The following is a 12,601-nucleotide window of genomic DNA, read 5'->3' on the forward strand; positions in this document are numbered from 1 at the left end:
GAGGGGTGAGGGTCGAGTCATGCTCCACTGGAAAATATACTGAAACAAAGAAGAACATTTACTTCAGCAGAATGAGCGTTCGACCCCCGAAATCCGCCTCTACACACGCGTCTCCACACTTTATGCATTTGTTAATGTACAAATTATACAAATAATTTCAGTCCCGGTTTTCAGGTCTCCAGCGCACTACGACTGGTATATCAAAGGTAGAGTGTTGCTCCTTCTGTGGAAGAACCCTGCTACTATTCGATAGGTGGATGTTGCGGGCGTGTGCCTCTTTCCCCAATCTCTATCTCAAGTGGCGCAATGGTAAACAGATGTAAATTGAATTGTGCTGATTGCTTGTAAATCAAACATCACTTTCTTTATGTTTTCAGGATGAAGCTTCCCATCCTACTCGGATTGATATGCCTCTGTCATTGCATCGAACAGGTAAGACACAGTTCTCTCGATAAAATCCGTCCTGCTCCAATATTTGTGCTGAAGACATGTTTTATACTAATTTAGATCAAAATTACATTGGCCACACTTTATAAAAATGGAGTGTCTTCTGGTGAGTAGATAACGCTCCCAACTGACGAACGATTGGCTTTGACCATCCTAGCCAGCGTGTTAGTATTACTGGTAGTAAAACATATGCGATTTCCTACTAACGGGAGTGAATATGAAATACATATTGTTACTTGTAGTAAGAATAGTCTATATAGAGGCAGTAGATTTTCGTTATCGCTACTGCAATCCCCCCCCCCCCCCCCCCCCATCCGTTCTACGCATCGAAGTAACCACACGTAAGACATCGAGAAGACGTCAGGGTTTTATTACTCAAATTTGACTTGACGCCCATGGCTTTGACAAAAAACTTTAGGAATTTTTAGTTTCATTTGAAAAACGTGTGTGTATAAACAATATATTTGATCGTTGTCAAAGAATTATCCTTGCAAAACCGTGACGTCTCGTTTTTAACATGTTGGTCAAACTCAGGCTCGAGTGCCGGAGGGGTGGGGGTCGAGTCATGCTCCACTGGAAAATATACTGAAACAAAGAAGAACATTTACTTCTCATTAATTTAAGTTAGAATTTGAAAGATATTACTACACATGTACTTGCGTTTATTTTGCATTATGAAATGTTACGGAGGAGGGAAGGTGTGTTTGTCAAGTGGTAGCATCATTATAAAAATATAATAATAAAATTGGGAATTATTCATTTAATACGATCGGAAATTGTTACTCCGAAATGGGGAATAACAAACGATATAGGCTTACGAAAGGGTTTGTGGTGACAATTATCGAAGTCTAGAAACATAGATGATAAAACCCTGGACGTACATTAAAAATGAGGTAAAGACCAATACTCCTTTCATTTCAAAGTGGATAAACGTGTGATATTTGAATATTTAGGACTCGCTGCACCGACGTGATGCTGAAGACGACGACGGTAATGAGGAGAACGATTTCCACATCGTGAACCACAACGGGGTCCAACACGTACACCACGACGGAGAGGTATGCACTGTCTTTACTCTAATTAATGTGGACAATATCATAGGCGTATGCAAATAATACCTCATTCTCTCTCTCTCTCTCTCTCTCTCTCTCTCTCTCTCTCTCTCTCTATATATATATATATATATATATATATATATATATATATATATATATGTGTGTGTGGGTGTGTTTGTGTTATGTGTGTGTGTGTGTGTGTGTGTGTGTGTGTGTGTGCGTGAGTGTACGTGTGTGTATAAAGTTATGTTCTGTATAAACCATATATTTATTCGTCGTCAAAGAATTATTCTTGCAAAACCATGACGTCTCGTTTTTAACACTTTTCTATCATTTGTAACTTTTCTAAGTGCAGATTATTTAAAAACTGATTATAACAAAGCGAGAACTGTGTGCATGCATCTTACGTTCATTCTAGTTTAATTTGTAAAACGTATTGTTCCAATACTCAACTAAATTATTTAACTGAAATCAATGTGTGCTGGTGCGCCAGTGTATTGTTGATATTTTGCTTATGTTGACAAGTAATCAAGCAATTCTTAGAAATTACTGCTACTGCTATAACTTAGACAATGTCAATGTTTATTGCATTTCATTTAGTACGTGGCCGTTCATTCGTTGTAGTGAACTGAACTACTCAATCAAATGACTGGTTGAACCAATGCAAAATAAGCTGGGAATAATAAATTGCTTGTATGTTCACACATACTTACAACAAATATTACTGTTATTTTCAAAGAATACATTCGATACTCACAACAAATATTACTGCTATTTTCATAGAATACATTCGATACTCACAACAACAAATATTACAGTTATTTTCATAGAATACATTCGATACTCACAATAACAAATATTACTGTTATTTTCATAGAATACATTCGATACTCACAAGAACAAATATTACTGTTATTTTCATAGAATTCATCCGATGCTCACTACAACAAATATTACTGTTATTTTCATAGAATTTATTCGATACTCACAACCAAAATATTACTGTTATTTTTCCAGATTACATTGGATACCCACAACAACAAATATCAGAACAAGCTCCTGGAAGAAGAAGAACAAGAGGAAAGAGCGGCGAAGATCGCGAAATACCGAAAAGAACATCCTGATGCCCCACTACCTGACCCTGATGATGACCTTTCTGATTTGCCTGTGAGTATCCTTGAATTTGGCAAGCTTTTCTGTTCAAGCTTATTGCATTACATCTTGTTTTGTTTATTATGTGTGCCGAGGTGTCATATTGGTTCCTTTAGTTTCCCCCGTTCTCCTATTGCTTACTGTCATTATTTATTTATTTATTTATTTTTTATTGTGTTTCAGCCATCACCTGGGATGGGTAGCCATAATAGGAAGAGATTTGTCGTGGGATCTACCGACAAACGATGGCCAATGGGTATCATACCCTTTGAATACACATCTGACATTGGTTTGTTTACTTGTATAATTATTACTATTGTACATCTACATCCCTGTCTATGTGCGTGTATATGTAAAGTCTACATGGCTGCACAGGTATACGACTATATCTTATTGTGTACGAATATTCGTGTATAAGAATGTGTTGGATAGATGGGTGTATGTTAGGTGACTATGAGGATATTCTACAACACAACAACAACAAAACCTAATTTCTCTTCTAACGACAAATGGTGGCATGGTGTCTTTATCACGTAGCATGGAATGCAGTTACCCTGTGTTATAGGTAGGATGTTTGATATTTGTCTGGCAAATGCAAGCAAGTATTCCTCTCGTACATTGTGTTAATGTTTTTTCTTCTCGGCATCAATTCACCACCGTCCAATCTACACAGTGGCGACCCCCAGATGTACATATATATATATATATATGCATGTATTACATTTGATTGACGCCGTTCCAATAAATGTATGTATTACTGTTCCAGATGCATCCAAACAGAAGGAGATTGAGATAGCGCAGCGTATATATGAGAAATACACGTGTTTTCGTTTTCATCCATGGACGAAGGATGTGACTTCTTCTCAGTTTGGGATCAACCATGAAAGTCATCTGAAGTTTGTGTCACGTAATGGGTACGTTGCTAATATACAACCGAATAGAAGTTGAATTAAGTAATTGTTTTATTATCAAACTATTGATTGTGTTTGATGTTTGACTAAATGAAACTTGAATTTTCCTACATATCAACACTACATCCGCTAAGGTTTTATTGGGGCGGAACTGGGTAGGGGGTTACATCGGATGTTGTTATTATATATTTGTGATATTTCGATGAAGGTATGCTCACTTCCAGCCCTTACATTGGATTCGCCCCTAGGTTCGAGATTGGGGTCTGCTGTGCAATATTCCAGTGATGTACCAACTGAGCTCGGTAGATTATAACAAAATCACACAAAAGGCAGTTAGCAGACTATGTGCCACTGCAGTATTTTTCGAATGAAGTAAATAATGGTGAAAAAACAACAATAGTTGAATATTTAAAAACTGCAGAGCTGGGGTCAGTTTGACATGGCGATAAAAGAAATCGAAATAATGCAGGTATCCTTAGTACCACTACAAATTTGTACGAATTTGTTTCACAGATGCTGGTCAGTGCAAGGACGTTCACGTAACCGCAACGGTCAAAATATATCGTGTTGTAACAGGGTAAGATTTTGTTATAAACAGAAATGATGGTTATTTAACACACCGTTCATGTGAATTTGATGTAAAAGGGAAGTAACTCCTCTCTCAGAGATTGTTCCTGGTCTGCTGCCATTGCCAGGCGTTGCGGACATCTCAAATGCATTTTTTGTTTGTTTCAAATATCAGTGTCAGTATAAACAACATAATTTTGATCGTCTTAATGTTTTAGTAGACCAGTATTTCAGTAATATGAGTGCGTACGAAAACGAAATGTAGACTAGGTTCAGGAAATACAATGAAGTTTAAAATGACCAGAAACATTAAATATATAAAGATCTACAATCTAAACACGAAAATAAATTAGATTTGTAATTTTAGTTATTAAGAATTCAGCCTCGTGCCTTTGTTTGGTCACAAGAGCCAATCACGAGATTTCTGAGAAAGCAACTAAAACGAAGTCATCCATCGTGGTGTGCGAAGTGCGATTTGGTCAGCGCTCTTACATGTTTCCAGATTAGATTCTATTATCTTCATTCTTGTATTGTCGTTGTTGCTAATGCATTGTAGTTACTGAAAAAACGAATGAATGTGTAGAAGGAATTATGCTACTCAACATATACAAGGTCTGGTGTATACGCTTTGTGTTAAACTTATCGAATGATTTTCAATGCTGTCGGCCACATGCAGCGGTTTGCTCATCTGTTACCTCATGTGAATGCACCCAATTCCATTGGTCGTCCACTACAGACGTATCTCTGTTTTAACTATTCAATTGAATTATTTAGTTTTAATGTTTATGGGTAGATAGTTGAAGGTGTAATAGGTATATTTCAAAGCCACGGTTACTAAATGTTGCACCTTTAACTCCGTACCTGTGTATGCATTACTAAAATAATATGATAAATGATAGGCGATATTGGGTCTTTATGAAACTGTTCCCCTTTCTACAGAGTCCCTGCGTCCATGAACTGGGACATGCATTGGGAATGTGGCACGAGCACCAGAGTCCACTAAGAGACGACTGGATTCGAGTGAACTGGAAAAACATCAAGAAAGGTGAAACACTTTTGTTCAAGACGTTTGGAGTATATCGCTGCGAATTGTTAGTTCATTGGGATAATATGCCATGCATTTCCCGGTACAGTCTCTTCAACATGCATCAAATGTTTTCCCTATTTGGTCAGAGGCCATCTTCGAAAGGTTGTTAATTATGTTGTAAATATTTTAAGTACCATAATACATACCGTTTAGGAGGTTACTTAAATTGTAACATACAATGAGATACAGATACACGTAATACTGATCTCTATTATTCTAGGAACAGCGAGCTTTTATCTTATTGATTGTTTGAAATTAAAATGAATTAAACACCTCACCACACTGATAATGCATGCCATTTATTATAGGTCAGACAGTGCAGGACAACCCTGGTTCCTCTCATACTGAGCAGGATTACCGTTACAACGACGTCTCATCGGTAGGGTAAAGCGAACCATGGTCTAAACCCATAGGGGGAAGTCGGGATTGTGACCACATAATATCAGTCAAATTATTCTACCACTGAGCCGCGATCTTATACACGTATTTGGAAAACATGCTCTATTTTTCAGATTCCTGGAAATGGTACAAAAAAGTGGCTTCTGATTCTATCATTACATATGGTTATGATCTTTCCTCAAGGATGCATTATGGCACTTATGTGAGATTTTAAATTTTTATTTATAGTTTTAAATTTCATATTTTTTTATTTTTCTGTTTCTATTATGTTTTATTTAAGCAATTTAAGTAATACAAACAATGCTTCCCACATATATACAGGCAAATATTTGTTACAATAATGGTGGTGATGATGATGATGATGATGATGATGATGATGATGATTTCATCTTAATTTTGTTTCTGTTTTATTAAGCAATTTAACTGATTGAAACAACGTTTCCAGTATATATACAATCAAATATGTTATAATAATGGTGGTGGTGGTGGTGGTGATGATGATGATGATGATGATGATGATGATGATGATAATGATAAGAATAATAAATAATAATCATTATCATTAATTGTTTTAAATAATATAGATATACATGTAGTGTTAACGTATATTATCACCACAGTGTCATGTGTTTTCTCTGTTTATTTAGGGATTTAACGTTGGTGGCCGACCTACTATGACTGTGTTGTATGATGAGCTAAGCATTAAAGGTGAAACCTTCTACATGTTCTATGAGGCTGTCACAGCTCACGATTGCAAAGGTGAGATGATATGAAATATTGTCTTTTGCTTAAATGTGATATATATATATATATATATATATATATATATAGAGAGAGAGAGAGAGAGAGAGAGAGAGAGAGAGAGAGAGAGAGAGAGAGAGAGAGAGAGAGAGAGAGAGAGAGAGAGAGAGAGAGAGAGAGAGAGAGAGAGAGAGAGAGAGAGAGAGAGATTATTACCAGAGTGTTTTTCGGTATTGTCAATATCATATATTAGGAATAAAAATTGTATTATGCGAGCATAATACATTATTTTTATTCCTAATATATGATATCGACGATACCAAAATACACGAGGGTAATAATCTCTTTATCATATAAGCTCAAACTTAATGCAACGTGTTTTTGTAAAATGTACACGCAACTTTACTTCCAGCCCGCCATAACTAGATATTGAAATGACGTAAGAATATGTGGCGCGGTGTATTTTTTAATGGAAATGACGTCAAACTCGAATGATTAAATATTATATGATATATATATATATATATGTTATACATGGGCTACTCTTTCCGATTAGCAGCAAGGGATCTTTTATTTGCGCTTCTCACAGGCAGGATAGCACAAACCATGGCCTTTGTTGAACCAGTTATGGATCACTGGTCGGTGCAAGTGGTTTATACCTACCTATTGAGCCTTGCGGAGCACTCACTCAGAGTTTGGAGTCGGTATCTGGATTGAAAACACCATGCCTCGACTGGGATCCGAACCCAGTACCTACCAACCTGTAGACCGATGGCCTAACCACGACGCCACCGAGGCCAGTACCTAAATAAATATTCTAACACATAACACATTTGGATTTATATATTAAAGCTATTAATTATATTTAATGCTATGAACTACAAACTAGCGGGTTAACATTATATGTTATGTACTAACATTACTGTGATCGTCCAAATCTTGGAAACGGTCAACTCTTTAAAATGACATAAAGTTGTATGTTTGGTCTCTCTCAAAAGTCCGAGTTGGAATGTCCACAATGTAAGGGCTGTGCATATTTTACCCAGGTATGTTACCTAATATCCAAGCTATAGAAGTATAAGACAAAGGGAAAGGGCAGAGAACATGCACGTGTTCAGGTGAGTAGTGCACAGCTTGTTATAAGCAAGTAAACTGCTGAGACCGAGTGCTGAAATACAACTAATAAAGCACATTTTAAAATAAGATTATACATGAAATAACCCTGTTACACACACACACACACACACACACACACACACACACACACACACACACACACACACACACACACACACACACACACACACAGACAGACACAGACACAGACACACACACATACACACACACAAATATAGACATACACACACAAATACAGACAGACACACACATAAAGACAGACTAACAGACACACACACATACATACACAAACGTATACACACAGCAGACACACATATACAGACAGAAACACACACACATACATACACAAACGTACACAAACAACAGACGCACATAATAGACAGACACACATATACAGACAGACACACACACACACACACACACACACACACACACATGCACATATGCATATATGCATACACATATACGAAACACACACACACACACACACACACACAGACACACACACACACACACACACACACACACACACACACACACACACTGATGTACTTGCCTGGTCCAGTGACGGCTAATTAATATATATATATATATATATATATATATATATATATATATATATATATATATATATATATATATATATATATAAATGTTCAGGAATATCTTAAGCTAAAGCAAAATCTCAGCGCTATCTTTCACGACAAGAAGTGTTCGCAAACTCACAAATAGGGGTCCATGCTCCCTGGCTATACAAGGAAAGAGTAACACGTAAAAGATCGTGATATGTGAAAGTGTACTGCTGTTTGTTCAGAGTTGATGACAAATTTCACTATTTTTACAACACCCCTAGTTTCGCTTACAATTGTAGTACATAGCTTTAAAGCTACCTCACAGGGCTATTTGAAAAAGTAGTACTAAATGTCATGGAATTGCATACATTTATTAGCCAGATAAGACTTTATTTTAGATTCCAAACACTGTCACATGTATCACCAGTGGCTGTACAGGTGACTTTAACCATGCTGTCGGGGGCAGGAGTTAGCTCGAGGTGCTTGCGTCGCATGATCGTTTTTTCTCGTTCCAACCCCTGCACCACAACTAGTCGAAAGCCGTGGTATGTGATTTTCTGTTTGTGGAAAAGTGCATATAAAAGATCCCTTGCTGTATTAAGAAAAATGTAGCGTGTTTCCTCTGACGATTACGACATCTAATAGCCGATGATTAATTAATCAATGTGCTCTAGTGGTGTCGTTAAATGAAACAAACTTTAATTATGCTATCAAACATCGGATGAACCTTTGACCCAGACAGATGTTATTTGTTTCCAACTATGATGATAATGATGACGAAGTTAATGCTGATACAGCTGTTGTTGCTATTGCTGCTGCTCATGACGACAACGACGAAGAGCATAAACTCCCCATGATAACAATGATGATAATTAGAGTGATGCAAATACTATACTCTTGTAACGTTGTACTGTTACTGTAACTGTTTCGATATTAGTGACATTGTCACGATGTTTTTCATGTATTATTTTGCAGGCTTGTACTGTTCGGATTTCACAACTGAATGCGTTAACGATGGCTACGTCACCCAGATCGATGGAGTCTGTTCGTGTATGTGTGTAGAGGGACTGAACCGAAGCACAGGGTGCTCAACTGTCATGACAAGTGGTATGAGCTATTCACCTTGAAGCTGGTTTGTTGAAGACAACTGGGGATGGGGGAGGGTATTACTTATAGATAGTAACTAATATCTATAACACAAGGTTGCTTCCTTCTTTGATGAGAGCGAGTTTTAATGGTTCGTTGAGGGTGGAATTAGAAAACGACATCACCATCTCTGTTATTAACCTTCAACAATTATTAATACTTGGTTTGAATAATTAAAGAAAACCCGCATACAGCTGCAAATGAATGAATTGATGAATTACTTCATTTTTAGATCCAGGCATCTCCACGTGGCCGGGTGGAAGCTACGCACTTCTCTCAGCTATCGATGGCTGTCCGGACGGATTTACAGAGGGAAACTACACACACTGGAGTGATGGGGGCAGCATGAAGTCGTCGAGTTTCCACCTTGCTGGCGATTTCCAGTCTAAATATACAACTTACTCGTTCTGCGTCATGGAGAACAATAACAGTGGCGGCAAGTGGCCAAGGGGAGCGTACTGTATCATGAGAAAATCAGGAACCTGCCCTGAAGGTATTTTTATATTTTATTCATCAGGCTCTGCACACCCACAGTTTTTGAGTTTGTTCGACTACCCAGATACAAAGTTTGTTCTGTTTAACGACGCCATTAAAACAAATTGATTAATTAATCATCTGCTATTGGATAACACACATATGGTAATACTGACACATAGTCATCAAGTGGAACACACTTCCATGCAGACAGGACATAACATACCACGACCTTTGACAGACCAGTCACAAAACACTGGATGTAATGGCAAAAACCCAATCCGAGTATGGGTTCATATAGAGGTATTGATCCTCTAACCTAATACTAGCGTTCTACCAACTGAGCTACATACCCCTACCCCCATTAGCAAGATGTCTGACTACCTAAGTGGATATCGGTATGTATATCACCAACCATAATATCATATGTCGTAAAGTAGCAATTTAAGCAGGACTTAAGACCTTGTTTATCTTTAAGGTTTCTCCGAGGGATCTGCTATTTACGACGACGAGATTCGATCAGCTGACCAGAACAAGACGATCAACGAACCGATTCCGGATGGTGTTTTTGACGACAACACAAAGTTTTTTTACTGTTGTAGGGATGATGGGTTCCGCAATGACCCAATAGACATTCCAAACTCGAAGCCATTAGTACTTTTGCGGTATGGAAAGTGGTACCAACATTGCCAAGAGGTAAAAGGTAAGTCGAGGATTGATGTACCTCATGATTTAAATTATGTGTTGATGGGGAATGTTCAAAATTGTAATTATTCATGGATATGATATTTCAATAAATGCAGTATCGGAAGTAAATATTTAGTCGGTCTCTCCGGCCATAATAATAATAATAATAATAATAATAATAATATAATGATTCATTTATTGCCAGCATGTCAATTTAAATTGGGAATTAATATGCCCCAAGGATCGCTTCTATTCGAGTTGAACTGTATTGATATGTAATGTTCAAACGTGAAATCACTCATGACTACACAATTAAAACAATCACACTATCAGAAATAAACATCTGGTATGTCTGTCTGTCCGACTGTACTAACAATAATTTACCATCACAAATCCACTGCTTGTTTTTTGTTGTTGTTTTTTTGTTATTTTAGGCATGTACGCGACAGAGGAGAAATACACATTTGACAATCACAATGAGGGAGTTAGTAATCTAACTGGATCTTACCCATATATCTCGTTATCCTATTCGAAATACAATGTGCATTTTTGTTACTACAGTCCCTACAACAAAGGTTTGTAAATTATTGTTTAGTGTTTACCATATTAACAGCTATATAAAATAAGTGCTCTAAAAAATTGTAATACAAAAACAAACTGAAACAAATACAAAACCTTTAAGACAGCACAGTATACCTTCAATATCATTAACATGGACATACATTATCCCACCATCAACAGCATCCTCCTTAACTCAAAAGCCCATATATACCCACAGCACCACCATCAACACAAAATTTCAACCCCAACGATGGGCCCATTACTGGCATTGGGCTATTTCTCGATTTAGCCAGTTCGGTACGACTGACATAGCAAAGGCTGTGGCATCTGCGACCCTGTCTGTGGGACGGTGCATATAAAATACACCTTGCTAGCAATTGATATGTAGCTGAGTTCCTCTCTAAGACTATGTGTGAACATTTTTAACATGCGATAGCTGATGATTAACAAATCTATGTGATCTGACATTCTGCCTTTATTGTAAACGTATTTTGTTGCCGTCTTTATGTAGACTGTGGTGGAATCATCGACCTAACAGAGACAGAACCAAGTAAAACCTTCACCAGTCCTGGCTTCCCCAACAACTACGCACCTGATATGGAGTGTCACTGGCTAATTAAGGTAAAATTCGGCGTTACAACTGAGATTTGTGTATAAAGGTGATAAACAGTTAAAAGTGGCCTTTAACTCGAACGTTTTTGTTGCGTGAGTGCTATTCATATGAACCAATATATTTTAACCATGTGGGTAATAACGTGCAATATGAGAATAGTACAAGTTCAAGACTAGATAATAAAAATGTTGAGTCCAACATGTTTACTAACTCCATTGTTTGATGGTATCCTTGTGTGCAAGACAGGTCCACAAATGCACTCTTCCAAATCGTTATGTAGACCATTGGGCATAACACAAAAGTAAGAATAGACATTAATAACCTTTTCTCCTCTTGGATCTCAATCTGAGTTGGGATAACTGTTTTAGGTCTGACCGAGAGGAGTGGTTTGTGGTAAAACTGTGCCTATAGAGCGTGTGGCATGTGGCAAACCTATTTGGTGAGAGCTGGTCAAGATATACGTTTACAGTCATGGTACAGATGGCAGTGGTTTTGTAAGCCGTATATCTTCATAAAACTTGCACGACGTATTCTTCACTGTCACATGTGTTAACGAGCAGGAGAGCTAAAATGGCCTTCATGATTGGCTTTACTGGCCCCATGCCTATAGCATGTTTCATAAATTTTGTTTTGTTTAACGATGCCACTATAACATATTGATTAATTAATCAAAAATGTTTGGAGTCTGGACTCAAACATCTGAGACTTTAACGTTATGGCAACGCCATACAAACTGTACGTGCGTGACGTCATTAAACATTAAGTCTATACTCTACAAGTTTTAAAAGGACGAGGCCTGGTTCTCACTTTGTTTATGTGATCACGTCCTGCTTAAGACTTTTTTTTCCAGTGCACACTGGTAAAGTGTGAAGACATAAAAATATATACAATTTAGAAGGACCATTTGAATGAAATTCCTCCCAGTATTATATTAAGATAATTAACCAACCAGTGTACTAGGTTTGATTTAATAAACTAGTCTGTTAGTGGCAGTCCTCTTTAGCGGAGCAAGAATGATATATATATATATATATATATATATATATATATAT

General features: G+C 37.2%; 1 protein-coding gene across 1 annotated transcript in view; it reads left to right on the forward strand.

Moving 5' to 3' along the window:
• LOC121381595 overlaps positions 1 to 12,601 on the forward strand; it is a 48,527-nt gene that overhangs the window by 16,179 nt on the left and 19,747 nt on the right. The window contains exons 5-18 of the mRNA XM_041510931.1: positions 378 to 432; positions 1,401 to 1,505; positions 2,520 to 2,669; positions 2,838 to 2,943; positions 3,421 to 3,568; positions 4,079 to 4,142; positions 5,072 to 5,177; positions 5,732 to 5,820; positions 6,266 to 6,377; positions 9,044 to 9,175; positions 9,447 to 9,707; positions 10,167 to 10,391; positions 10,810 to 10,950; positions 11,448 to 11,557. Coding sequence (XP_041366865.1) covers positions 378 to 432; positions 1,401 to 1,505; positions 2,520 to 2,669; positions 2,838 to 2,943; positions 3,421 to 3,568; positions 4,079 to 4,142; positions 5,072 to 5,177; positions 5,732 to 5,820; positions 6,266 to 6,377; positions 9,044 to 9,175; positions 9,447 to 9,707; positions 10,167 to 10,391; positions 10,810 to 10,950; positions 11,448 to 11,557 — 1,804 coding nt within the window. The remainder of the gene's footprint in view (positions 1 to 377; positions 433 to 1,400; positions 1,506 to 2,519; positions 2,670 to 2,837; positions 2,944 to 3,420; positions 3,569 to 4,078; positions 4,143 to 5,071; positions 5,178 to 5,731; positions 5,821 to 6,265; positions 6,378 to 9,043; positions 9,176 to 9,446; positions 9,708 to 10,166; positions 10,392 to 10,809; positions 10,951 to 11,447; positions 11,558 to 12,601) is intronic.

Source organism: Gigantopelta aegis, chromosome 9 (genome assembly GCF_016097555.1).
Source record: "Gigantopelta aegis isolate Gae_Host chromosome 9, Gae_host_genome, whole genome shotgun sequence".
Taxonomy (NCBI): domain Eukaryota; kingdom Metazoa; phylum Mollusca; class Gastropoda; order Neomphalida; family Peltospiridae; genus Gigantopelta; species Gigantopelta aegis.